The sequence below is a fragment of the Sturnus vulgaris genome, chromosome 6 (assembly GCF_052056855.1).
Source record: "Sturnus vulgaris isolate bStuVul1 chromosome 6, bStuVul1.hap1, whole genome shotgun sequence".
NCBI lineage: Eukaryota > Metazoa > Chordata > Aves > Passeriformes > Sturnidae > Sturnus > Sturnus vulgaris.
In genome coordinates, this window is record NC_142248.1 from 9,013,862 (window position 1) to 9,040,806 (window position 26,945).

General features: G+C 45.2%; 1 protein-coding gene across 3 annotated transcripts; it reads right to left on the reverse strand.

Moving 5' to 3' along the window:
• Nucleotides 1-1,520: 1,520 nt before the first annotated feature.
• SLC39A13 (solute carrier family 39 member 13) lies at nucleotides 1,521-21,943 on the reverse strand. 3 transcript variants are annotated; one of them, XM_014881957.2, is made up of 10 exons: nucleotides 21,875-21,943; nucleotides 15,858-16,157; nucleotides 15,329-15,442; nucleotides 13,569-13,687; nucleotides 12,172-12,315; nucleotides 6,845-6,934; nucleotides 6,252-6,302; nucleotides 5,919-6,051; nucleotides 5,684-5,783; nucleotides 1,521-4,236 (listed from the first exon to the last, which is right to left on the reverse strand). In XM_014881957.2, exons 2-10 carry the CDS (start codon nucleotides 16,123-16,125, stop codon nucleotides 4,161-4,163), a joined length of 1,095 nt encoding a protein of 364 aa, XP_014737443.1. In that variant the 5' UTR covers nucleotides 16,126-16,157; nucleotides 21,875-21,943; the 3' UTR covers nucleotides 1,521-4,160. The 3 variants fall into 3 exon arrangements, with proteins under 3 accessions (XP_014737443.1, XP_014737442.1, XP_014737444.1); XM_014881956.2 differs by lacking the exon at nucleotides 21,875-21,943 and adding an exon at nucleotides 17,349-17,454; XM_014881958.2 differs by lacking the exon at nucleotides 21,875-21,943 and adding an exon at nucleotides 17,227-17,349.
• Nucleotides 21,944-26,945: the final 5,002 nt, after the last annotated feature.

Sequence of the window (26,945 nt, forward strand, 5' to 3'; positions counted from 1 at the left end):
TTAATTGGTTCCCAGGAGAAAATGCTCAACTGTAGGAGATTCTGATCCTTTCCCCTTGCCACTTCTTGGTCTCTTGGCCACACCGAGCACAACCTAAACACCCTCTCCAGCACTTCTCCCAGCAACGCTGCCCAGAACAGAGTACTGCTTATCTCCCCTGAGCACTCTGCCTGGAGGAAACATGCAGCAGCCACAGCTAAAGCTTGTTCTAACCACATTTCTGGATGATGCTGTTCCGCAGTTTGCACTGGACAGATGGGATTACCATCCATGCAGCTGCACACTAGTGCCTTCAAGGCAGACAAATTGAAAGGGCCGCTGGTAAAAGAATCTCCTTACACATACCAGCTAAATTAAGTCTTCCACAGCAAGAATGAAAAATAATTTTAAAATACAATCACTGCTCTAGCTAACATGGAAAAATCCTTCAATTGTAATAGCTCTTTCCCAGGAAGATCCAAATATTCACATTTCCTGAGTCTGCAATCCCATTATGTCACCCTACTCTACACGTGAGCTCCTCAGGTTAGTTTCAGAAGACAGGGGCTTCAACACCACCATCATTTTAGAAAGTTCCCATGAATGAAACTCTAATTGTTCTCCTTTCTCTGCTACTGCAATTGTGCCAGAGCCATTCTTCCCAGAGCCTGTGAAACAGATAGCTGATTAATTAATGATAAATTTGACTTTTGAGAAGAAAAAAGGGATGAGAGAGAGAGGCTCATAGTACAGCCCTAAGGGCAGGTGTACCAGCACAGCCCAAGAGCACAATGTGGTAAATCCAAGGAAAGAGATTCCGAAATATAGATTACTGGCAAAATCCACAGACTGTGACATCATGTCCTTGATCACTTACCTGTCTTCATCTTCTTCCAGCTCTTGGGTTATGGTTTTCCTTCTTTTTACAGAAAACTTTGGGTAAGAAGAGATATAAATGCACCATTTATAGCTGAAAATCTTCCAAATGAGGGGTGAAATAAGACATTTTCTGAACCCATGTTTTTGAAGGGTAGAGGATTTCCTTTTAGTCTTTTCTTGGCAATTGGAACACACAGCTTCTGATGACTGCACCTTTGTCCTACATGGCAGGTATCCAGCTCAGTGTTAACTGAAACCAGACAGGCCTTGAGGTCTTTTTGATTTAAAAAAATAACTGATTACAGTCAAGTATGATTACAAAACTCTCTGAACAGTAAAGTTACCATGTAAGCTTTCCCCTGAAAGAGGAGAAACTTACTTGGTGATGCTTTTCAGGGAACCCAGAGCAGCAGTCAAGAATTACGATTCTACCACACTGCTCCTGGACAACAGTTCCATGGCAGCAGAAAGAAGAATAGAACTTTCATTTCAACTGTGAAAGTCTGACAGCAGCCCAGGGTCCAGACTGATCTAGACCAGATAACTCAGAGATATGTATCTGTAATTCAAATGAAATCTGAATTTAATTTTTAAATCAAAGGAAAGTAGGAACTTCGAATAAAGCCCAAACCAACCAAACAAAATAACCCAGTAACACAAACTGACATGGAAAACCATTTATTTCATCTCTATTGTCTCCATGCAGAGCAGACCAATACAGATGAAGGGGGAAAATGCATAAGAGCAGCTGAAAAAATAGAGCTAGAAAATACAATTCTCTCTGCATTTCCAAAAGTGACAAATGTGGTGGAGTGATGCTCCATTTCCTCCCAAGGCTCTCAATCCTCAGCCCCGGGGCTGACGCAGTAGAAATCTATTGAACCCCTCCCTCCCACAAGCCCCATGCTACCTCCTACCAGGGTATCTTCCCAAGAACCACAGACTATATCCATGCCTGTGATAGCAGCCAAGAAAAACAGCTCAGAAATTCTTTCTTCAGTGTCATCCACTTCACATTCCTGAACGCTGAGTATAAAATCCTGACTGTGGCTTTCAGTCTTGGCAAGGCTCAGTGCTGATGCAATAACGCCAACTCATGGGCACTCACCTGGCAATGCCTCAACTTAAATGCCAGCCTTATTTTGGGAAAGACATCTTGAGAAACAGCAGGCACAACTTTCTGTGCAAGCCTGCTTCCTCCAGAGCCCTGTTACACGGTCTGCTTAGCTGCAGTCCCTGGGCAGAAGGAACCCCCAAAGCTAGAACGAGAGGGTTGGCATACTCCCCCAGTCCCTGCAGGCTAACTGGATTAATCATCCTTCCAGGAAAGCAGGAAGTGGATGCTACCTTCAGACCTCACGACAATTGAATGATGGAGAGAGTAGTTGGCACAGGAAGGTAATTTTGTAAAGAGGAATAAACAATTGCACTAAGCCTCCCTTCTTGTTGCAGTGAAACTAGTTACTGATGTAAGTCCAGGGAAAGGAAAGCTGAAAAAATTTCAGACAGCAGTTCCTGGGCAGACAGAACTGCAAGCATGAGCTTTCCAGCACTCACTGAAAAGTAGGACAGGAGCTGTCATAAAAAAGAACTGTGTCAACAGTTCAGGAATCTCTTAGAGAAGTAATGCCTCTGCTGTGGGCAGCATACCTGCCTTGCTGCTCTGACCCAAATCGCCCTCTCAAGGTACAAGCCCTCTTGGTAAGGCCCTGGGCAGACTGGAGAGCTGTACTGCTTCACAAAAGCTGTTAAAAGACTGAGCTAAGTTGGTGTAAATCACACTGTGGCAGCTGTTTTTTGTTCAGTGGCTCCCCTAGTTCTATTAGACCTGTTTTTAAACTAATTTAAGCACAGCAAAGTTGAGTTCTACAGAAGGGATGATCTAGTAATTGTGTACATCTCTGTGGCAATAGAACATCCCTGTGGAATTCTGGCCTGGTCAGCCCTGTGAGCTGGGATGGAGAAAAGCACTAGAAATTTTATTTATTTTTATTGGTCTCAAATTGCCAAAAATTTTATCCCAAGCATCACGTAATGGAAAACTCTTAAAGCATACTGATTGTCACTCTTTCATATCCCTTTCTCACCTTACTTTAAAATATTTTCACCAGCAGTTTCAACCTTCCCATCTAAAAGCTGTCAGTATTATTTCTTATTCATTCATCCTCAACAGATGAACTCCACTGTGAGGTAAGAACTCCAAAAATAGGCTACCATCTACAAGCTCTTAAATAGTCGACACTGAACAAAGGAAAAGCTAACCAGGAGTTATCAGTTGCTGACCAGGCTGTAGTGTTCAAGCACCTCTGCCATGACAGTCTAGGGTTACTGTAGCATGCTGGGCAGCTCTAACATGCTACACCTCAAGAAGGCTCTGAAATACAGTGTGGGGCAGATAGTGCATGAATCAAGTCTCATGAGCAGGCTCAGAGGAGCTTTCAGCTAATGGTTATGAGGAGAAGGAGCTCAGTCACAACAGCTACATGGCTTTCCCTCCAGATGTGAGCTGGTAGTTGGCAATTGAAGAAACATTTACTGATCATTTGTCAGATAAACAGTTGGGCTGTGCTGGCTACTGGTGTGGTTAGGGCTGAGGCAAGTAATCTCCAAGCCAAGCCATTTAATTGTAGTGACCTACCCTAAAGTGCCTCAAGCTTTTGGCTCACTTTCAATGTAAACAAAATAGACCAAAAGAGCTGGACTGCTGAGGCCAATACTACCTTTAGGAACAAGTGGTGTCAATGAACAGCTGGAGATCAAGTTGGAAAGGGTCTCTTCCCTTCTATCTCATAGCACCATCAACTTCTCATGGGTAGGGGGTTCTGGCTAAAGCTGTTTATTGTTGCTTTGTCATGCCTGTTCTGCCTCCAGCCCTTAAAGTGGTAGGAAAAATCCTTTATCTTCATCAGCTACAGGAATCACCTCTGTTGTTTTCACACAAGAGCTCGGGAGGTGCAGTTCCATCGGAATGAACCGAATAAAACACCATTCACACTCATAGTGGAGCAGTTGTTCAGTTCATTTCTGCCCAGTGTATCTTTTGCTCCATAAAAACCAACCAACCAAAAAAAAAAAAAAAAAAAAAAGAACAGAAGCCCTCATGTGTGGATTTTAGCAGAACAGGGATAGGAGAGCCAGGGAATGAAGTCTTGCACAGCCAGACCTCTCTCTCACCTGCTTCTCATACTAGCAGCCAGATCTGCACACACACACGTAGCAGTAACATTAGTGTTCCTTATTGCTTTGTAAAGCTCAGAGTCACCGTGGTGGCTCTGGGAGGCATCACGAGGTCTGTGCAGAGGTCACTCAGTTGTGAGCGTGAGTAGCACCATGACTGTAATGCCCGTACACAGGAGCAGAATTTGCTGCAGGGAATTCCTGGGAAAGAAACGGCAAAATTAGGAGGAGCCATAGACCAATCCCCACAGGCAGCTGCACAGAGCTCCCCAACCATCTCTTCTTTGCCCTCCCGAATCTACCACGTGGAGAACACAACAGCTGTACGGTCACTAACACAGATGAGGAAATACCTTCCCAGCACCCCAAGCAGAGAAGTTGTCCATAAACTGGCATGGACTTGTTCCACTCAGCTGCAAGGCCCAACTCCAGGCTTCCAAACCAACTCAAGCTGATTCAGTCCTGCAGCTATTCAGATACATATTCATGTCCTTTCACTCACGAGGAAACCAGCACTCATGCAGCATGTGCACAGACACTTTAGGGACCTCATCCAGCTAACAACCACAGTTCCAGAAAAAAAACCAACAACAATACATTTGGCCATTCTTTTAGCACTATCTCAGGTTTTTGCTGGATTGAAGTGACTGTGTGCCTCCCACTTCTGTATATTCTGCCAACAACCTCTGCCAACACAAGAGGTTACCAACCCAAATTAACATTTCTCCACAAAAAGTTCCTACCTCCTCAGATAGAACTGCGGAGCTGGTTTTTTTGAGCCCTGTTTCAGTCAAAATTAACTAGGTAAACCAAGGCATCTCATTTAAACTACTAAAGTTACTTGTCTAATTACAACTAAAATAGGAGGGAACATTCAGGGGCAGCTCTGCCAACAGATATGAGAGGGCCTTTACTGTGCAACAGCTGGATTTGGACCTGCTACAGCCTTAATTAGACTGCAAGAAACTAAAATAATACATGAGGGAAACCCAAATATTGGAATATATATACCAGTGCAGAAGAGAGATGTCTGAGGTGGAATACAATGACAGACTATGAAATGCTGAGTGATAAAGAGAAGAAAACTATTATTTTTCTACTCACACAGCAACACAGTGATACCTAATAAAAAAAATCAATAAGCAAGAGTGTAAAAACCAAATAATAAGAAGCCTCACGTAACAGTACAGTCAAACTCTGCAAACTGCTGCCAAAAGGAGGTTGCAGAGGCCCAGATTAATGGACAGGGTCAGAAAGGGATGAGAGAAGCATGGAAGGATAGAGTCACATGTGGTTATCAGACATACACACCTCTGTGGGGCCCTGGTTCAGAGACTACCTACACCAGTGCATCCTGGAAGCTCAACAGACTGGGCAGTGGTTCCTTACTGGACATGTTTCCCAGGAACTTGCTCTGGCTGGCCCTGCTGCATACTGTGCAATCTCTGGACTCACCCAGGTGATAGCTCTCATGTTACAGAGCATATTTGCAGTCCCACAAATGCAATAGATAGCACAGCAGTTTGAGTCCAGCCTTGGGATTTGGGAAGCTGGCATTCACAAACTTCCAGAAGAGGCACAGAAAAGGGTTATATCCCTGTCCCCTGGCAGCACAAATTGCTGCAGAGGAACAGGAGTGAGCACTTACCAAGGATTCTTTTCCTCCAGGAGATCAGGCACAACATTTACCAAGGCAATGTACAGAAATCCTCCAGAAGTGAAAGGGAGGATCCAGGCTACTGTTTCTCCTGCACAAATACAGAAAGCTTTGGTTATTACTGAGACAGAGCCATGGGAGACAGCACAGAAGGGAAAGAAGATAACACAAGGATGACAAGCACTGCCTCCCCTCCCATTTCGACAGGGGTCCTAGGGAACCATACCTGCTCCTTTTGGTGACTGAGCACATATTGCAAAGCAGGCTCCTAGAATTCCCCCCAGAGCTGTGGAAAGCTGCATCTTGGCTGCACTCCAGCGGTCAAAGCCAGCCCGAAGTAGGATTGCAAAGTCTCCAACCTAAGAAAAACAGGGGCTGACAGTTAATAAACTTGAATACTACATTCTCAGTCACAAAGGCCATTCACAAGGCCAGTGCTTCAAGACTGTTCCTGGTTTTCCATGTTGTCAATCTCCCCAGAGGGCAGACCCAGACCTCCTCTTAGCAGATGAAGCACATTCTAATTCCCCTCACGATGGTAGGATACAAACTCTCTCACCTCGTGTGGGATTTCATGCAGGAGAATGGCCATTGTGGTTAGGAACCCAACCTGCAGCAGAGAGAAAGCAATTAGCAAACAATCCCAGTATTCTTGGATGAATCCCATCAGGTTCCATACACTTACAGGGATCCAGCTGGAGCAGCAGATCCCACATGAGTGCAGGGTTGACTGTGAGTTTATCATTCCCACAGTCATGGTGCTCCAGCTCAGGGCAATGTGGACCCCATAGCCCATTAGCAGTACTGAAGACCAAAGCAAAAATGCAATAAACATCTCTGTCTTGTCTGTATTCCAGTTTCTAAGGTGACCGTCCTCATCGTGTTATTTCTGGACTGCCTTTTGAGTAGATGAGGGTAGATGAGCTAATCCATCCCCTAATGCCAGTACAAATGACTAACATGTCCCAAATTCGAAGAAGCTCTGCATCAGGGGATCAGGAGAGAGTTGGGTTTCAGTGTAGCCTGCATTTTCTCAGAAAATTCCAGCAAATAGGAAGGAACTCCTTGCAATTTTTGGCTGTTTTGCATGTTGTATGACACTTGAGACAAGGCCTGTACATTTAAATACACAGCTGGGGACAGAAACCTTACCTTTCTGCTAACCAGGAAGCTGGCTGCTACTGCCAGGCCGTGTGTGAAATTATCAATGGTGTTGGCCAGCAGATTGAGGTATCCACTGATCTGCAAAGAGAAGGAAGAGTCCCTGATAAAGGAAGAGATGTAAGAAAATAAAAGAAAGCACACAGCTTAGACATGGGTTATGCAGTCACAATCAGATGGGAAAGGACAGAACACAATGCTTCTGCTGAAAATCTTAATCTATGTCACAGCTTGAGTACAAATTAAATGTAATTTTTGGTTTTAGAGTAAACTAAGTTTTAGGGTAGGCAAGTATTTCTGAGATTAGAAAAATTATGGTATACATATGATGAAGAGCTCTAGAAACTGAAAAAGAAAGGGAAAAGAAGAAAGCCAAAACACAAGAATATATTTAATTCTAAGCCAAACCAGCTTTAGGTAACACTGACTAATCTACACAGGTGACTGGCTTCCAATATGACTTGATCTTGTTTTCAAGTCATGTACTTTAATATCCAATTGTTAAATATCTCCTTTTCAAAAGCTGGCAAGAACAATGCAACAGAACAAATGCTGCTGGAATTGCTTTCTATAACTAAATAAATCCTCAAACATTGTACCAAAAAAGTTCGTGCTTGTGGGTTTGCTTTCCTTTAACAAAGAATCAAAAGAGAAGATAGTGATGACAGTCACCAAAAAACCACCTACTAGAAGGCTGGATAGCATGTATCATAATTTGCATATAAACACATTTCTTAAAATTATAAGCATAAAGCTGCTGCCTTCCTCACAAGTCCATCTCCATGTTAAAATTCCCTATCATTCCAACTAGAGTCATCTCCTGACAAAATCTGAGTATTTGAGCTAAAGTAATTTATGAGGGTACCACCCCAGCTCTTCAGCTCACAGGTTTTTGGGGTTTTTTCCATCATATTTAACAAAAACTACTGCATGTTGGTCCTGAGATACTGCAGTTCACTATATGGCACTTCAGTTTAAATTACTATCAAACCAGGTGTTAGCACATATATCAGGCTGTCTCTGCACTGCAAGAACTCCAGATACAGGGCAGTGTCCAGTGACAGGAGAGACTGGAAACTGTGAAGCATTCACCACAGCATCAGATGCCAAAGTTCAGCTGGACAACCACAAATGCTGATGGACTTCATCAGCTCTTTTTGGTTTGGTGCTCTTCCCTGTTTCTATCAACTCTGCTTGGGGCAGCTTTCTGTCATTTGTATGCCACAGCTCAGGAGCCTTCTGTCAAATCTCTCTCTCCAAAGCACCACCTTTCTGCAGGGCACTTTTATTGCAATATCTTGGGGCACCTTTGTAGCCTCTAAATTCTTTTAAAGTGCATTGATGATTAAATATGAAAATTAGGAATTAAGCAAAGCCTAGACCACTTTTGAGTAATAATCTAAGTAACAGCTCCACAATGAATGCAAAAGAAGATCCCTGCATGTTTTTACAAGAAAGGAAACCCAAACAGATGCATGCAGGCAGACCTAAAAATGCAACAGTTTTACTTCTCATTCTTCATACTCTCATTCCTAGACAGTCAAATATGACTAAAATTCTCCTTTTCATGCTGTTTTTTTATGTGACGGCATTTTCCCCACAGGATAATAATAATTATTCACAGAAGTTTTACACAAAAATGCTTTCCCATACCACCATATAGGGAAAAAATAGACTTCATGATTAAAACATTATGACTTTTTGTTGTCAGTGGCTTGGGCAAAAGCTGTCACTGAAAGAAGCAAAGCTTTGGAGTGCTCAGAAATAAATTGGGTTGATTTGACAGTTATGAGCTTCTGACATTTACATTCTGCAAATCCCTAATAGGATGTTCTCGTTGCTCATAAAGAGCACAGCCAGATGATGTGTTTATGTTCATGCTTCAGAATTAATGTCACTGTGTAATAAAACATACTTCCACAAATCAACCAGGACCCCATGTGCCACAGGGAGAAAGAAAGAAAGAAAAAAAGAATAAGCAAGGCAAAAGTACAGTATACAACCTTTTTACTTGCTGAGGGAATAAAGGCTGCAGTGAGGGACAGAACTGATCTATGCTTGCAGGCAAATGAAACCTCCCACCTGCCGTTTTCAAGCTAGGACAAATTCTATCAGCAACTAAAAAGCAGAAGTTCTAATAAGTGGATAACAGCCAACTCACTACCACTTACTAATCTTTAAGTCCTGAAGGGTGACTATGTTCATTTATATAGTATTTTTCCCTTTTTGTTTGCTGAAAAAATAGGGGTTTCTGAGTGAATAGAAGAACCAAAAAAATCTGTCATGCTATGGATTTCACTCTTTCCTTCACAAGCACCTACTCTGTTCATTCCCAGCAACACAACTTCCCTGCACCTGCCCTGCCCAGCACACATGGCACGGCAGCCCTGTCCCCAGGAGGCCAGGCCAGTGGGACCCTCCCATGCCCAGTGGGACCCTCCCCTGCCCAGTGGGACCCCCCCCACCCAGCTGCAGCCAGGCGTATCTGCTGGGCAGCACTTGGCACTGAGCTCAACAGGGCATCCCTTTGCATTCCTTCTCTACTGTCACACTGATTTTTATGGAACTTGCAGAATTCTGATCACCCTCAAGACTCCCATCCTCTCCTGAACTCAAGGGAAATTAATTATGGGTTCAAAAGTTATTGAAAATGAAGGGCAGAACAGATGGACAGACAGATGGAATGACTGCTTATGTTGTTGCCTAAGGAAACAGGCTAACAACGCAGGAGTATCTCGGTAGATTTGATAATTTCCACCCTACCAGGAAGACTATTAAAGTACTCAGATTATAAGATCAGAAGGTAGAAAGTTAAAACTCTATCCATTAAATCTTTAGTTTCTGATTCATGTATAACGACAACCCTCTGTAAAACTGAACAGATGTGTTAGGATTTTAAAGCTAGAAGGGCTCTCTGTGGTTGTCTAAACCTTCCATGTAACACAACTGAAAGAATTTAAGTGCATTTGTGCACAAAGATCATTGTTTATTATGCTATCATGTACTCTGTATAGAGCAGCTTAAACCACAGCTTATAGTTCAAAAGTGACAAAAAATCTGCTATCTCTAAGGCAAGTTGGTCCATTGGCAAGTTACACTCAGTTAGAGAGTTGTCTCTAAGTTCTAGTCAGCTATTTTGCTATAGCTGTAACTATTCAAATTTAGTTGTTCCTCTTACATGGGTATTTTTATACTCCAAGTCACCCTTGATCTGTCAAGACTACAGAGCTAAACTAAAGAAAGCCACTTCTTGTGTACTGCAAACTCAAAACACTATTTCATCCATTTCCAGGCTCCTTTACAAATTATCAGCATTATTTTGGATATTTGGAATAGCACTAGTGGAAAAATTCAGATAGCTGTTTTACTACTGCTCTACAGAAAGAGGAACTCTCACCTCTCCTCTTACATATTATTTCCTACTCACCCATCCTGACTGTAGCACCATGAGGGAAAAATGTGTTCAGACAATTTCCTACTGTAATCCTCATATGTTTTTCCAAGGCATTGACTAACTAGAAACTATCCCTGTCTTGTAAATGTGCTCTGCAGTCCTTCTTAATCTACTCCTTATAATTGCATGTATCAAAACCTGTTAAAAATTCAGAGCACTTTTGATGAAGTTACTCAGTTTAGCTGTTATCGCTGACTTCATGCAGTCACAATGTGCCATTTATGTAACTCAGTACCTGCAAATGTGAAGATATGCTGTTTTTTAAATAATGACTTAGAAAAATCATAACCCACCAGTGAACAAATTTGAGGGGGGCTGCAATAAACCAGTCCCTTTTGATAACACAGAATAACAGATTTTTAATATAGCTAATATTAGCAAAGTCAATTAGAATGAGAAAGTTATGTTTTATATACATTTGTCATGACCTTCATTAAACAATTTTATGCCTGAATAAGAGACAGGAAAAATGTCTGGTTGATAAGAATTTATCTTACATAAAATCATATCAATTAGCAATAATTACACTTTTCTTTTTTATATTAGGACCGTGCCCTGAACAACTGTATCACCTATCAGTGTTTCATTTCTACTTGAAATTAGGAGTCTCTAGTCCCTTATATAAACCCTTCCAAAATTAGGGCACAGTGTTTCATAACCCAGTAATATTGGTGTCTTCACTACTACCACCTTTGGAAACATCCATGTGGTACCTTGCAGTTTGTGCAGTGTTATGTACAAATTACATGAATGTGACAAATGTCAAAATTACTCAGTGACCTCAGCATAACTTTCATGTTCTGCAGAAAGAGCTATAAAGTTACAGTAAAACAGATTTAAAATAGAAAAACTGTAGAGCCTCTGCCTGACCACACATCCAGCTTTGGGCTAGCTCATGCAAGCACACTTTCTGCCCATAGCTAATCTCATACAATCTTGTACATTTTTATTGGCTTTCAAACTCAAATTGCAGGTCCTCCTTCACCAATGTGGTTGTTTACTCTCTCACTTGCAATGTTCACCCAGAAAAGGGTTTTCCACAGTACAAAGATAGTAACATTGAACAGAAACCAAAGCCAATGTAAAGGTTATCCACATCCCAATGGTGCAGGACTCTTCCTCCTCCACCTCCAGTCCTATGAGCCTGCTATCTCCCTTATTCCAGCACTACAGGCTGCCTGTCTGCATGCCAAGCTGATTCAAGAAGTTAAGTCAGGAGAGAAATAGACCAGGGGGTGGGAGGTGGGTGTGTGGGTGTAGACAAGCAAATTCTTTGCCTGTTTAGCTCCCTGAATAGGCTCATTGTGAGGTCAGATGAGATCCAGTGCAAAGGAAGCAACGGGAAATACAGGTCTGGAGACAGAAGTGGACAAGAAGTCCTTTTCAGCAGCAGGTAAACTGATAATCTGAGTGAACTTTTCAATTCGACACTGGGTAGCTTCAACACACTTTCTAAAGGTGTTAAAACACTTCCAGAAGGTGCCTTAAAAGGAAAAGTGCAGCTCAGAATCAGTACAATGCAGGCAGTAGAGAACAGAGAAGTCATGGTGCAAAACATTAAGCAAATAAAGACATATTGACTATAAAATATAAAGTAACGTAACATGAAATTCTGTATTTTGGTATCAGAATTCAGCCAAAATACACATCAGACTTATGCCTTTATAATATTGACTTTGCCTCTTCCACATAAGCTGCAGTGTAGATTTTCTCCAAGCCTGCTATTTCCTCCCTGCCATGACCAGGACACACTTTGACAGAGAAAAATTAAGCACAACTCAAATGCTGAGTTCCCCACTCAAGCACAGTCTTTCTACAGACAACTCCTGACTAAAAAGTGAAGGTGAGTTTGTGGGTCTCTTACCTTGATTCTGTTGTTTTTTGGACCAGACTGGAGAGAGGAGCCATTACACTGAGCTCGTGTTCTTTGGGACTGAGAGGACCCCTTTGGCAGGGGGCAGCCACTTCCATTGGGAATCTTTCCAGACGGTGCTTTGGAATCACAGTCCTAAATCGGAGGGAACAAACTTGTCACTGATTTTTTTTCAGTGATGAACGAGCATGAATCAGGATCAGAAATCCAACCTTCACCCTTAATCCTCTTGTCCTTACAATGTGACTCCACAGGTTTGACACCCCAGTGTAATAACAAGTGCCAGAAATGAGACAGATTCAGGGAGCATTGTGACATCTGCCCTGAAAGACAACAAGAGCTAAGACCTGCCAGTCCTCAAGAGAAATAGAAAGAGCAGGAATTGGAGTCACAGCCCCTTGGCATGAGTCAGGTTCCACTAGAAAGGTAAGAGACTGAGCCTGCCCCTCCTGTTAGCAGCTGCTGCCCAGAGAAATACAACTCCATCTGGGCAGGAGATGGGGGAAAAGAGTCTTGCTCTCCCCAGTGCATCAGAATAACTAAGCCTACAGAATTATTCTATAGCTGAGATCATCAGCTTCCAAATAACAAATATTTATCTAGGATTTCAGCTTCTCTCTAAATGAGGAGATGAAGTTCCTTTCAGGCATTAAAGTCTCACACTGAGTCAAAGTTACCACCTAATTGCTCTTATGTAGTGCCTGACCTCCAGTTTCACCTCTCAAAAGTCATGGCACAGCAAGGACTGAACAGTCTAAAAGAGCTGCAACTAGGAGTTGTGCAGGTGTCTGAAGACTAGGTACTCTCCTCTGTCTTGGAATTACCTTCTGCTACCTCATCTACATCTCCCCTTTGCAGCTGGGTGACTCCTTTGAATTTAGGATTACCTGGCCAATCACAAACCCCTTATACCACACAAATTCACCCAAACAAATATCTGGTCGAGAACATAATCAAGAAGAAACATCTTCAAGAAGGCTGGCCTTTGTCCTGACTGAGGACCCAGGGAATGAATTATGATGGGTCAGTGGAACATGCATCAGCAAGCTGTCACCTCTCAAAGCTTACTTGAGCAAAAGTCTCATTTGCAGAGTGCTCCAGCTCCCAGTCCCTACAAAGCAGGAGCTCTCTTTTACACTTACCACATAAAGAACAAAACCAAACCAGAAGTGAGAAATCTCAGTTAAAACCACAAAAGAAGTGCCTGAAGATGAAACCTACTCCTACAGACTAGTGGCAAAGAAGTGGCCAAAATCTCTCAAATTGCAACGACAAGGTAATCACAGCTACAGGATAATTTCCTGACGCTGTCACATAGGGCAGATGAAGTATTTAGTACAGAGATTCAAAATATAAGAGCACTCCCTCCCCTCAGGCTGCTAACTTACCACACCAGGATACTCCTCCTCTTTCTCTAGGAAGATCTTCTCTAGGACCAGGAAGGTCAGGAAGCCAATGATCACCCAGAGACCCAGAAGCTTCTGCTGCTGAAAGCTCTGCCCTTCTCCTGAAGGATAAAAGAAAAATCTTCATGTCTCTATTAAGTTCATAGTTTTTCATGCAGTTCCAAGACAATAAGATAAATGACAGTGGAAAAACTCCCTGCGAGGTAAGAGGAGAAAAACACATCTCAAAACAGGTAAGTTTAACTTGCTCATTCTTGATTTAACAGATATCACCATCTTGAGACACTCAGAGTGAGAGCTACCATCCCTTTTTCTGCATCAGCTCAACCCAGAATATTTCCTGACAACACTGGGAATTTTCCTGAGCTCCAGAGGCAAGGGAGTATTACCTCAACAACAATCCAGCAGCTGTACCTACTGAGCAGCAAGCCGTGACATGAAATCTGCCATTAGTGGAGTTACAAACTCACCTTCCCCTTTCTGCCACACCTCAGCAAGTTATTAAGCCCAAAGCTATAAACTTTCTTTTCAATTACAGCCAAGCTTGTGAGATGATAACCTATTCAGCCTGACTGTAGAAATGGAAACTGCATTGCAATGGAAGAACAGAACGACTCTGTAACAGGATTTACATGGGTCAAGGAAACCTTTACGCTTCAGGACAGTCTGGGAGAAGCAAACAAGCTTGGGCAAGAAGACAGAGTAATTTGGGAACCACTGTAGAAAGGGTGAAAAAAAGCACAGCAGGTTCTGCTGATAGTGCTAGATCTGTGAGGAAGAAGAGGACTAAAGGCCTGGCAGATTTGAAACCCCAGGACATAGGTGCAAGAAAGTCTGGGAAACCCAGGGCATCATCTTCCCTCTCTCACATTTTCAGCAGGAAAATGACTTCTTTCTTTCTCAACAGGTGAGATGCAGCAACACTTGCTTTCTATGATACCAGTTTGCTGAAGCAGAGAGATACAAACATTATAGGTTTCAGCAACCCTGGCTATTTGAGGGATGAAGGAGCTACACTGATACCACAAGGCCTTTACCAACTCAGTGTTTAGTTTGCTGGCAAACACAAGTTTCTGTCACCTCCATTTCCTTTTTCTTCCCCTGCCCCAGCCTCCAATCCTAATTGTGGCTCTATAGACAATGTTCTATGATTTCTTATGGAGCAAAGACTGCAATGCATGACCTTCCATAAATCAAAGCATCCAACAGAGGGGCCCCAGTTGATGCCAAGAAAGAGGTTCTAGGAGTAACACTGTTATTGAGACAGATTTGTTAAAAAGGTGCACCTGATCCCCAACTAAGATGGTGAACATGTTCATGTACCAGACCACATACACATCCTTAACCTCCCATCAGGTTAAAGAGGCATTCCCTTTCCTTACAGAAGGGACAAAAGAAAATCAACAGAGATTTACAGGAGTCCAAGGCATGACAGGAAAAGTCGATAGACAAGAAAACCATTCCATGTTACTAAACATAAAGAAACCATGGGCAACTGAGGAAGCCTCTAATTTCAAAGTTTTGGGAGGACTGCTGAGTACAAAGATGAAGTATTACGTATGGGTTTTTTTTATTCCCACATTCTTCCCTAGGCATTTGCTTGTATATATTATCTGAAAAAGGATACCAGCCTAGACTAGTTTTTGGACTGACCCAGACTGGCTGATCTTGGGCTTTCAAGGTGGAACAGACTCAAAACAGGCACAGCACAAGCTGCTTCCAGGCACCTAAGGCTCTCATACCTGTTGTTGCACTGCATGTGTAGGCCCAGGCTTCAGGAAGCAGGTGGAGAAACACATTTCCCAGTAGTCCACCAATTGCAAAACTCAACAACTGCTTCAAACGGTGTGACCCAGCTAAAAAACAAAGAAGAAGAAACAAGCAAAAAAACTGATCACTACTCAGCCAGAGACTAAAACATCTCCAGCTGAGATTTTGCACAAAGAAACCCAAATCAGAAGCATCTGCAAAGCAATCTTTAGAAGGAGAGTGCACAAACCAAATGGAGTCCAAGAAAAAGCCCTTGTACCACTTGGCTGGGACAGCAGTGTGTGGGAGGGTCTGGAACCAAGCAGGGCGAAAAACAGAACTCTTTGTACAAGCTCCATCCAGGACTCCCTTTCAAATTCACAGGTATGGACTAAGGCACTGAAAAAAGACTTCATGTTTTAGAAAACAACACTTGTGTGACAAGGTCCTGTTCACCACTGTGCTGATGCCACATCCCAGGACACCTGGCTTCAGAAAGGGCAGTGCAGTTGGCAGGTTTACCTTCCGACCGCAGCGCAGCTCCCGTCTCAAGGGGGATCACCAGCAAGGGGAACACCCCACTCAGCCCCACCATGAAGGAACCGATGAGGGAACAGATCCAAGCATCCAGCCTCTCACTGCTGAACAGGTGTCCCCAAGACTCTGCCTCCTTGTCACACACAGAACCAGAACTAGCAGCAACATGACTCCTCGGGAGCTGCTGAGCTTCACAGGCCACGATCAGGAACAAGGAGAGCGTCCCATCAAGCAGCAGTTTTTGTTTTGTCATTGCTAAGTGGTCTCAGCCGGGCTGGCCAATCGCTGAAAAAGAGAAGGGGAAAGCAGTCCTGAAAACATGTTCAACCCTCTGTTCCACTATCCCAGAGGAAAAGCCTTGGCCACACCAAGCCCTCCCTTCAGTGTCTTAGCACAGGTATGAACACCCACGAGGAACACCTAAAACTCTTCTGGATTTCAACACAGCACTAAAGGAAGGAGAGGCTGTTTATCAACAGGTGTATGAAACTGAGACACCTTGGGAAAGCATCAGGCTTTCAGTATTTTCCTTCAGATGGGCTGGACAAGGACTCCAAGTACCCTTGTTCTTGCCCTTCAGTGCCCCAAGGCTCCAGTAAAAAGGTATTGACCAGAGATGCTACCAGGTAAGTCTTCTCTTTGCCATGGAACAGCACCCCTGTAACAACTTAGGATGCAAGACAGGCAACATAACAGAGGTCTGTAAACTCATGAGGGGTGAAAATATGGGGAACACGGTAGATTATTCACCATCTCGTCAGACTCAAGTGCTGACACCCATCCACACGGAACCAGTGAGGGTCAGCTTCAAAATAAACATGACCCTTCATCAGCAGGTAACTTGTGTGACAGCACTTCTCCAAAAATGATGGAAAATTTCACATGCATTCATCTAAAGACAGGACAAGTACTAGAAAGACAAATCTATTGATTGTTAATGGTTAAACAGCTCACATTAGACTCAGGAAATTCCCTGATATGAGGGGAGCTGGAGAATGGAAGAGTACTTGAAAAATACCATATCTACTTGTCCTGGTTTTATCCTTCTGTAGAAGGATACTGGATTAGATGGTCTCTTAGTCAAAATCAGCACAGCTGTTAGTAAGAGCTCTGCAGTCACAAGAAAAATGGAGAACAGAGCATGTTAGAAGAGAAAAATAATTACACTCATTGACAAAGAGGGAAGGAAAGCAAATGAAGTAGAGACTGAAGTACAAATGTTCCTCCAATCTCCAGAAGAAAAAGTGAAATGTGATAAGCAAAATTAATTTGGAAATGGGAGAAAATGGTGGGTTAGAAAAAGACCTAACAAATGTTCACAAAACAGCTCTTGAGAGGTAATAACAGCATTCACCTGCATGCTGAAAGCATGTAAGAAACCAGTCTAATCTCTGAAGCATCAGTGACCATGTTTGAAAATTTGCAGGAGTATGGGGAGGTCACAGGAAGGCTGGAGAAGCATCATGCCTCACCTACCTTTATAAAAGGAAAAAAAAAGGTGGGAGAAGTTACACACCAGTAACTTCAATCCTCTGAAGGACTCTTGAGCAAATTAAATGATCAGTTTGTAGTTACCTATAAGATAAGAAATTGATAAAGATATCAAAGCATTAAGTAACAGCCAGATAGAAAGGGACCTGAAATTCTCAAGACAAAATTCAGGGTGTTGGAGCCAATCTAAGGCTGTGGATGAAAAGGGCAGTGTTGCCCCTTGTCCCCCCCTCCTTCATAAAGCATCTCCTCTCCATGCTCACACCAGACTCCACCAGTGAGCAGCACCATAACAAACGAGCAGGAAAAACTACTTTTTTAAACTCATGGCCCTTTGCCAATTTCAGTCCCTGAACAAAAACACTGCAGGAAGAAGGCCAAGCTGCAATCAAAAGCAATCAAAAAGAAATTAAGGGACAGGGTCCCATGGCTTCTCTGAAGGAGAACACCAATCTCCAAGCACAGTGACCATGGATATCAGGAGCAGGGATGCAAGAAGGAATCACTGAAGACACTGGCTTGGTTAGTTGAGCAAGGACCACTAATGCTATCACTTTTCTCTTACAACAAAAATATAAAATCCCTCAACACAGCAAGTTCAAACCAGCTCAGGGTTTTGGGGCATCTTATTGCAGTGTTTTGATCTGGCTGCAGGAACCCACCCAACTATAACCTACTATCAAACCAATCTCAGTAAAGATCAAAACAAAGCAGTACACTAAGGGCAGGGGAAGCAGGTGTGGAATCAAATGGAAATGACAGAACAGTAATTCCAACATGCCACAAAGAAAAAGCACACACTGATTGAGAAAATAATTCCAAGCCAGCAGGCTTATGTTGCTACAAAAAGGGTAAATGTCATCCTGGGACACAGCAGTAGTGCCACTGTAGGTCTCACAGGTGAGACTTTAGCCAACAGACCATATCCAGCCCCACATACACTTCCTCATAAAACACATGCAAAAATCTGAGACACTGCAGTGGAAAGAAACAAAAACTAGAGTGTAGAGAGCATGACCTGGAAAAACAACTGAAGGACCTGGGTGTGTTTAGTCTTAAAAAGATAACACCAAAGGAACAGAACAGCCTGCATACATTAAAAGTCACAAGAAAGGGGGAAAGTGCTCAACTCTTCTTCCACATCAGTTCAAATGGTACACAAGATTTAGTCTGAATATGAAGAAACAAATATACATGGTATGCCAAAGTGGAGATAAACTGAAACAGGTTATCTAGGATGCAGAATCTCCAGCATTATTTTTTTTCTTTGGGGTTTTTTTTGGGGGGGGGGGTTGTTGGGGTTTTTTTTTGTGTTTTTTTTTGAGAAAAAGAAGCAGCTGATGCAGATACCATTTCATTGCAAAGATTAGATCCCTTCTTTGAAGTCCTTCAGGCCTACATTCCTTGCAACCCTGGAGTGGGCCTGATGGATGTCCTCATCCTTTAGGATAGGATAACACCTATAAAATGACTGAGAACTTTGTGAGGAACATACCAAAAATAAATCAGATTTTATACAACTATACACGAAGAAGCAGCAAACACAGCTCAGCAATGATGGGAAGCAGCACAAATCTCTTCTGTAACACTGTCACAGCTTTTGAGAGTCAATCTGGAAAAGTAAACACTGTAACTGATTCAACAGGTCGATTTCTTGCATTCCATTCTCCACACTCACAACTCACAAAAGGCCCAAGGGACACCTGAAAGGGTCTTAGAGACTGAGATGCAGTAGCACACAGGACAAAGGGCCTGTCCAGGACTCTAGAAAAGTTTTGCATACTGGCTTCATGTGGCTCTTCCAGCCACCAAAGGGATAAGGTTTGTCAAAAAGGGGATGGTGGTGGAAAACAAATGGGTATAAAGGTGTAGAAAAGTGATTTCCCTAACTCACATTAGTGTTGGTCAACTTTCTGTGGCTCACAGGTTTTTATTCTGCTGTTACTCACATGAGGAAAAAAACAGCACATTTCTTTACTCCTGTGCAGCCAGACCATCATTACATGATGCCTCAGGAACAACCCCATATCTCATGCAATAAATTCCTCCTGTTTATAAAACATCTATGAGAAACTCAGTGCATTGTCCAGGACAAACCTGAACTGCTCTTTGTGTCCAGCTAATTGTTCAGAGCATATTCCCTGCATTTCCTTGTTCCTAACACATCATAACCACGTGCTTTAAAAAAAAGAAAAAAAGCAGCACTTTATATCTCTACAGCCCCTTTGCTTCTCCAACTCATTAGTATATTAGCAAAGTCTCTAAATTCAAACATTCAAACTGGTTGCTCCTATGACAAATACTTAAGAGGGAAAAAATAAGCAGTGAAGATGTAGTCATAAGGAAAAAATGCTCAAGAGGAAAATAATACCCTGCCAAAACAGTTCCAAAGGGTGCAGGAAGTCTCTACCTACCCTTAATTTTAGACAACAGCATCTGTTTTAGGAACTCAGTCAGAGAATGTCTTGAGAAATTTCTAGAGAAAGCACTGCATGTTCTCAAGAGACATCTCTGGTCATGAGGCAGAGGCATAACCAGGTTTGGAGACGTGTTTTCTCAAGAAGGGCTTATCACATACTTAAGAGCATGCAACCCTGGGAAAAAAACAGCCAGCAGGTCGTTTATTTATCCGTTTTGACAACTGGGGATCACAGCTCCCAGCTGTGCTTGAGTCACAACCTGGTGGCCGTGACCACTGTCCAGAGCACCACGTGTCTGCCTCAGGTCTGCTCAGCTCCTCCTGCAACTGCCTCAGGACTGGAATAACCATTACGTTTTTCCAGCCCAGACAGAACAAATAAATGAGAATTTGCCATTTACATGCTCCTGAGCAGGGGCAGAGGAAGCTGTACACCAAGCCAGGAGATCCATGAGGCTCTCAGGGCCTCTCCTATCTCACAGTGCTCACTGAGCACCTTTGTAGCAGGCAGTGACTGAGAAAACATGGACAAAATTAAAATGCCAAGGCAAAAACCTGCTGGAAAAGAGAAAATGAAATATTGACATGATGATCATGCCTCTATCTATTACTCCCTTCCTAGACATTCTGCCTTTCTCAGACTACACAATTTCTTTTCTCGGTGCAATTGCCACATAACTAAATTTTAAATGTTGTTGAAAGGAAAAAAAAAATTAAAAGGCTTTTTTTACAAATGTTTTCCCTGGAAGCCAGTTGCCTGGTCTTACAGCTGCAAAAGAGTACTGCATGGAATGGAAAAAAGTTATTTTCCAGGGAGGAAGCACAATTTTCAGCCAAAAAACTTTACATGAGCCACCTCCCTCCATTAGCCCTGTGGAAAGCTTTGAATTCCTCCTGGAAACCCTGACCTCGGCAGAAGCACAAAAGGTCTCCAGTACTCCCTGAGCAATCCCTGCTCTCTGAATCACTGCCCATCTCTGGTGGGACCTTTCCCTTTTGCCCCACGCCTCTCTAAAACACCACTCTGCACCGACTCACATTTCTGCAAATGACAGCGTGCGCAGCTAAAAGCTGGGGATGCACAGCCTTCCCAGCAATGGGCTCGCAGATCAGAACAGATCACAGAGCCGGGGCAAACCTACAAGCTGGCAAGGAAGGCATTTAAAGCCGACTTAACACTAACGGAGTTTGGGAGACGGCGACTTCTTCCCCATCCCGCATCCTTCCGTCGCTAGGATGAGAGGGAAGTTTGAGGACCAGGCAATGGCGTTCATTCCCTCTGGGCTAGGTGGGATTTCTCTCCCGCTAGCCCACTCTCCGTGGCTGCCCGAAGCACAGGCCGGGCACCCGCCCCGCTCCCGCTGCCCTCGCCGGGCCGTTCCGGGCTCCGGCCCCGCTCTCAGGGCCCGCTCGTGTCACTGCCTCTCACACCGCGGCGGATGGGACACACAGCGCGGGTTTTCCATTAGAGGAACGCCGAGCGATGCGAAGCGAGACAGATTTGCCGCGGGGCGAATTAGTAATGAGCGCTGCTCACGCAGCTTTCCGGAGCAGCGCGCTATTGCCGCCCGGGGTCCCTGTGCCACTGTGGCCGCGCAGACCCGGCCCCGCCGCTCCGCGCGTCCCGCGGGGCAGCCCCTGCGCCGAGCCCTTCTCTCGGCATCGTCTGCCGGAGGAGGGACTTCCAAAACTTTCTAGGCTGCGTCCCGCGGGGACTGCGCTCGCAGCCCCGGGCACGCCCGCAGCGGCAGCCGCCCGGCGCCGCTCCCGGGCCAGCTGCGAGGAGGACGCGGCCCCGGGAGCGCAGGGGCAGCCGCGGCCCCGGAGCGGGCGGCGCGCAGCCCACGGTCCCGCCGGGCCGGGGCACGGCTGCCGGCAGCAGCGGCCCCACCAGGAGCTCCCCGCCACGTCTTTTCCAAAGTTGTCCCTCGCTCGGCCGGGCCGGATCCCCCCACAGCCAGGCTCGGCTCCGCTGCGTATGGCGCTGCCCGCCACCGCTCACCCCGTCCCCCCTCTCCCCGCAGCAGCGGAGCGGCCGTGGCCCGGCGACCCCCGCCCCCGGCCGCGCCCCCGGGCCGCCAGCCGCAGTTACCGTGCGCCACCGCCGCCGTGCCCCGGGCCGCCGCTGCCATCCAGCCGCGGCTCGGCGCGGGCCTGCCCCGCCCGGCGGCCCCTCGGCTCCGCCTCCCCCGGCCGGCCACGTCGGTCCCGGCCTCCTCGGCTCCAGCGCCGCCGCCCCGCCGGGCACCCGCTGCCGCCGCCGCTGCCGGGCTGCGCTTCCGGCCGCCGCCGCTGTGTCCGGCCGGGCGGCAGCGGCACCGGGAGCGGGGCTGCCCACGGGCACGGCCAAACCTGGTCCCCCCCAAACAGCCCCTGGCGGCTCGTACGCGCTGCCGTGTTTGGACACATCCCCGACGCGGGCTGCACAAACGCGCGTGCTGTGCGAGACTTCTGGAACGTGCTTGCTGAGTTTGCTTTTTTTTTTTCCTTTATTTTTTAATCTCCCTAAATGGATTATAAATTCTTTGGGCTACAGATGTGTAGAGACAAGCACAGTGTGAAGCCGGGGTTGGAGCAGAATTTCTGGAAGTTGTTAGAGCAGAAGAAAGTGTGGCTGAGGACTGAGCCTCAAAATGCTTTGAAAGTTACACGGACTTTTAAACAAACTTGCTTCCTCCTCACTGGTTCATTGCAACTTCATGATAACTTGTGAAATACCAGAGCTCCTAAAGCACTGGTGTCCTGTTAGTGGTGAAGGTTACCCGTGGTTCTTGCAGAGATTTGCAGAAACTGCGTGTGCTTAGGAAACTAGGTCGGAAGAGAATAAAGATTTACCTTTATACAAGCCAAGCTGGATTGGACCTGTACTGCTTCCAATACAGACGCTTTCTAAAATGTACTGATGTACCTTTAAGTTCCATCTCTAACCATTTTCCCTGAGACGCAGAACTTGATTCTCGTTCCAGTTTTCAGAATTAATCCTATTTCCCAAGAAGGCAGTGCTGATGTTGGTGCTTCTCGCCACGGTTTCACCCGAGTCTCATTACATCATAGCAATGTCATGCCCTGCAGCAGGAGTTAGGAATTAAGTCAGCCGCAGCCGCCTGCAATGGTTTAGCTGCTCTTTCTGCATTCGTGTAACAGCAGCACAGTCCTACAGGCTACAGCGCTGCAAATATAGTTAAAGATAACTTGTGTATTTCTTGCTTACAAGCAGAATGTTTATATAGGAAGCCGAATTCTGAAAGCAAATTCTTAAGAGAAAGTATTTTGCTCTCAAATTATGCATTTTGCTCTCAAATTGTATGATTTATGGGTTTTGTGTTGCCTTCCAGCTGCCTTCCTACTGCTTGAATAACTATCCTCAGCCTTCCTGAGCCTTGCTCCAGTGACACAGTTCCCTGTGCTGATGGATCAAAGCTGTGATTATCACAGTTACAACAGGCAACCCCTCAGATAAAGCAAACCACATCAAGAATTTCAGCTACTGCAATCAGTAGAGTCTCAATGAAATGACTGGAAGTTTGCTTTTGACTCCAGTACGCAGGAATTCACTCCAAGACTCTCAGCTTTTCTGACATCCTGCTCTAAGTCAGCATTGGAAGAATTCTGGATTAAATGTTCACTCTGTACCTCATGTCATCGGGTACCAGCTGCTGGGTATCAAATGGAGCTTTTATACAGTTGGTGGCTGTGCAGTGAAATTTTCAGTGATAGTCTAGAGATCCATATGAAAAAGTCAGGGATCTGGGACCTTCTCCTGCCTCTCCCAAGCCACAGAATCACTTCAATATGATTTACCTGAGAATTACTTTTAGATTTCTGTATTCTTTACTGAATTATTTCCTCAGCTGAGGGCAAAAAAAAGATCACATTTTAAAGGTAGACTAGCAAAACAGTCACTATATATTCAGTTCTCTTTGACTTGTAACTGATGTTCTTGCCTCCCTAATATCATTACCTGAGCGTCTCCAATCCTTACCCTTAATTTACAACTTCTGTGGTCTTGTGTCATTCTCACAGGAGCAAGACAATGATGGAACTGAGGGAGCTTTCTAGAAGAGACTTAAAAACAAAGAAAGTAAACCCATTATAATTCAGTGGCACCCATGAAGGCAGAGACATGGGGTACACCTCATGGACAGCCCCCAAAGGCAGGTGTGCTGTGCATCCACGAAAGGCAAGAAGTAGCAGTGGAGCACGGTACAGAAATTGGTTACTGAAAAATTAAGTCACTCAAAAGTATTAGTCAATTAATGACAAATGCTACATATATATATTTTTTTAAGTCCTAATAAAATAAAATGAATGGATAGAAAAGGAAAGGCGGAGGATGATCCCGGCCGCTTCCTGCGGGGTGGGGGGAGCAGCCCCGGCCCCGGGAGCGCGGCGGCTGCAGTGGCGCGGGGGCCCCGCGCGGCGGCGCTGCCCGCCCGCCCAACGGCGCCGCCGGGAGCCGCGGGCCGGGAGCCGCGGGCCGGGCCCGCAGCGTGCCCGGGGCGAACGGGGAATACCGCCCGCAGGGAAGCGGGTGTGGCCTGGAGGGTGAGAGAGAGCCCGTCGGTCGGACACGGGCAGCTACACCTGTGTGAGGCACCGCGGGGAGCTCACGGCCCCAGCCTGGAGCCGCAGCTGGCAGCTGGGCGCGGCCCCGGCCCCTCCTGCAGTGCCCAGCCGGGCGTGCGGAGAGAGGCGGTTCTGCTGTCCCCACGAACGCCGTGTTGTGAGAGCAGGACACGAACAGCCCGACATCAGCGATGGTGCCACCTTACCCCGCTCACTCCGGCGCCATGGGAGGCTTTCCTTTAGCCAGGCACAGCCTCGAGTGTCTCAGAAAGCCTGGCAAGCCTCTGCTCTGGCTAAAGGACGGGGGCCCTGCAGAGGAGCCTGGCTCCCTTGGCCACCGCAGGGGAGTGGTGTTCCCCAGAAAGACGTTTTGACAGCTGAATTTCCACCACAAAACTTGCTAATAAAGGAGTCAGAATAGATTATATCCTGCTTCCTCGCACCTAATAGTGCTCTATGTACTCTGTCCCCAGGACCTTCTAAAACATATTTTTTCTTGTGGCACAGTAAGCAGTTCACTTTTGTAAAAGGGTGGGACATGAGCGGTGCCCTGAAACTGCACTTGCTGCAGGGAAAAGGTACCAGAGCCCCAGCAAAGTCTCTGGAGAGATCCCATCAAAACATCTCTGGAAGGCCTGCATGTGGAGGACACGATGCTCTGACAGAAGGCACGGGCTAGCTGAGACACAGGGGCAGACCGTGAACGTGGACAAGGCAGAAAGATTTGAAAATTTCCCCATAACGGTGTTCAGGCACTACAAGAGATGTCCAAGGTTTCTGTGGTATCTCTTGGAGATTTTCAGCAGTTCGGCTGGCCCCGACCTTGAGCAACTTGATCTGCTCTGAAGCTTGGAGCAGGAGACTGGACAAATCCAACCTCCCAGAGGTGCTCGTCAACTTCATGTTTCTGGTCATCCTCTGATTCAGAAAAAAACACTAGCAAGGGGTGAGTGAATCAGAGGGAGCCCTCAAAGTATGCGAAAGGAGCTGTGAGGCCCCAGCAGAGGCATTTTTGCCCAATGTTTGGTTCGGCCAAAGGCAGTAACACTGTTGCCTGGAAGTCCTGCTCTGACTCATCCCAGGAGACATTTCTGCAAGGCACGGCAGAAAAGGAGAAGTGACTGCTGAGCCCTGAAGGGGGGTGGGGAGGGGAGCTGGCCCCATGGAAGCTCAGTACAGGGAATTTTAGTCTTACTCATCATATTATTTTTGTATTTGGGTTTTCAGATGTAAAGCTCAGTATTTCTGTCAGCGTATTAACTCTGTGTGCACCTCAAGTTTGTCCACTAGCCCCAGTGACTCCTTTTATGCCTGACTCCATTCACAGACACACAACTTCCAGCTGGGAGCTCAGTCTGACTAGCACTTTAGTAGTTCTTGTAAGGAATAATTGAACTGCCTGGTCAGTGCTTTTTAATCTGGGCAGAATTCAGTGTCATTCTGGAGGAAGAAGAAAAAAGATGGGCCTGGTCTGGGAAAGAGAAAGACAGAGATCAGGTTAGGGCAGATGAGTGAAATGTGTCACATAAACAACAGAGGATTTACAAAAGTTAGAATGGAGATTCATGTTGATTTAACAAGTGTAAACAAGAAATGGAAGGGAAATTTATGCGATCCTGAAAAACAAAAAGTGTTGGAAGGTCTAGCAGAATCTAAACCTCTAGCAGAAGATCAGCATGTGTTTGTTCCTCACTGGAGTTTCAGACTTAAATAGCGAGGGCACAACACTATCCTACCAAGCTGGGTATGTGTTTTGTGTTTGATACACAATTGTCTTTGTCTTAGAGCTAAATGTAGTTAATGCTGGGTTCTGACCATGAAATGAGGTTTCCTTATGTTTTTCAGTGCTCAGTAATGAAAAACCTGATTTTTATAACCATGAAGCACAGCTTCATGTCTCCAGGGTAGAGACCCAGCTCTGGTTCCTGCCCTTCAGCTGGCAGAGGACAGGCTGCAGTTCTGTATGCATGTTTCAGTATCAGTGCTGCAGGCACACACATACTTCATAACCAGCATTCACACTTCCATTCTCTGCACAAAGGAAGATCTACATCCTTCCCTAGTGAGGGCCATATTCTGAATGCTGGTGCCAAGATTCACACTCTCAGCTACTGCGAGTAGTGAGGCCTGTGCTGTCACTCACCTTGATTACTGGAGGCTTCACACTGCACAGAGCTACCGACTGTAAGTGGAGGAGCCATCACTTGGCACAGCTGTAAGAGTAGTACTTGTAAGGCATGGTGTGAAGAGAAGGTTTAAATGCCAGGCCTCTGTAATGAAGGGGTTGATGGAGTGTAAAAAGATCTCCAAAGCTACTACTGTGGTTCAGAACAGTGCCTACCTCAAGTCAGCAGAGACAGAATTAAATTTTTCCAGCTTCTTAAATTCAAGAGGATTCATTATTAGCATTGACCACTCCAATTTTAAGCGCAGTTATTGCAGCCTAGTCCAGTTTTCTTCTAATGAGGAAGTCACAACAGTGTAGAGGTCAGGGGTTTACAGTCTCCTTCCAGAGTCTTGATGAACCTATGCTGTCTCCATTTGGATAAAACACAGAACTACTCAGTAGGTTGGTACAAATAGCTCTGTAAAAGGCC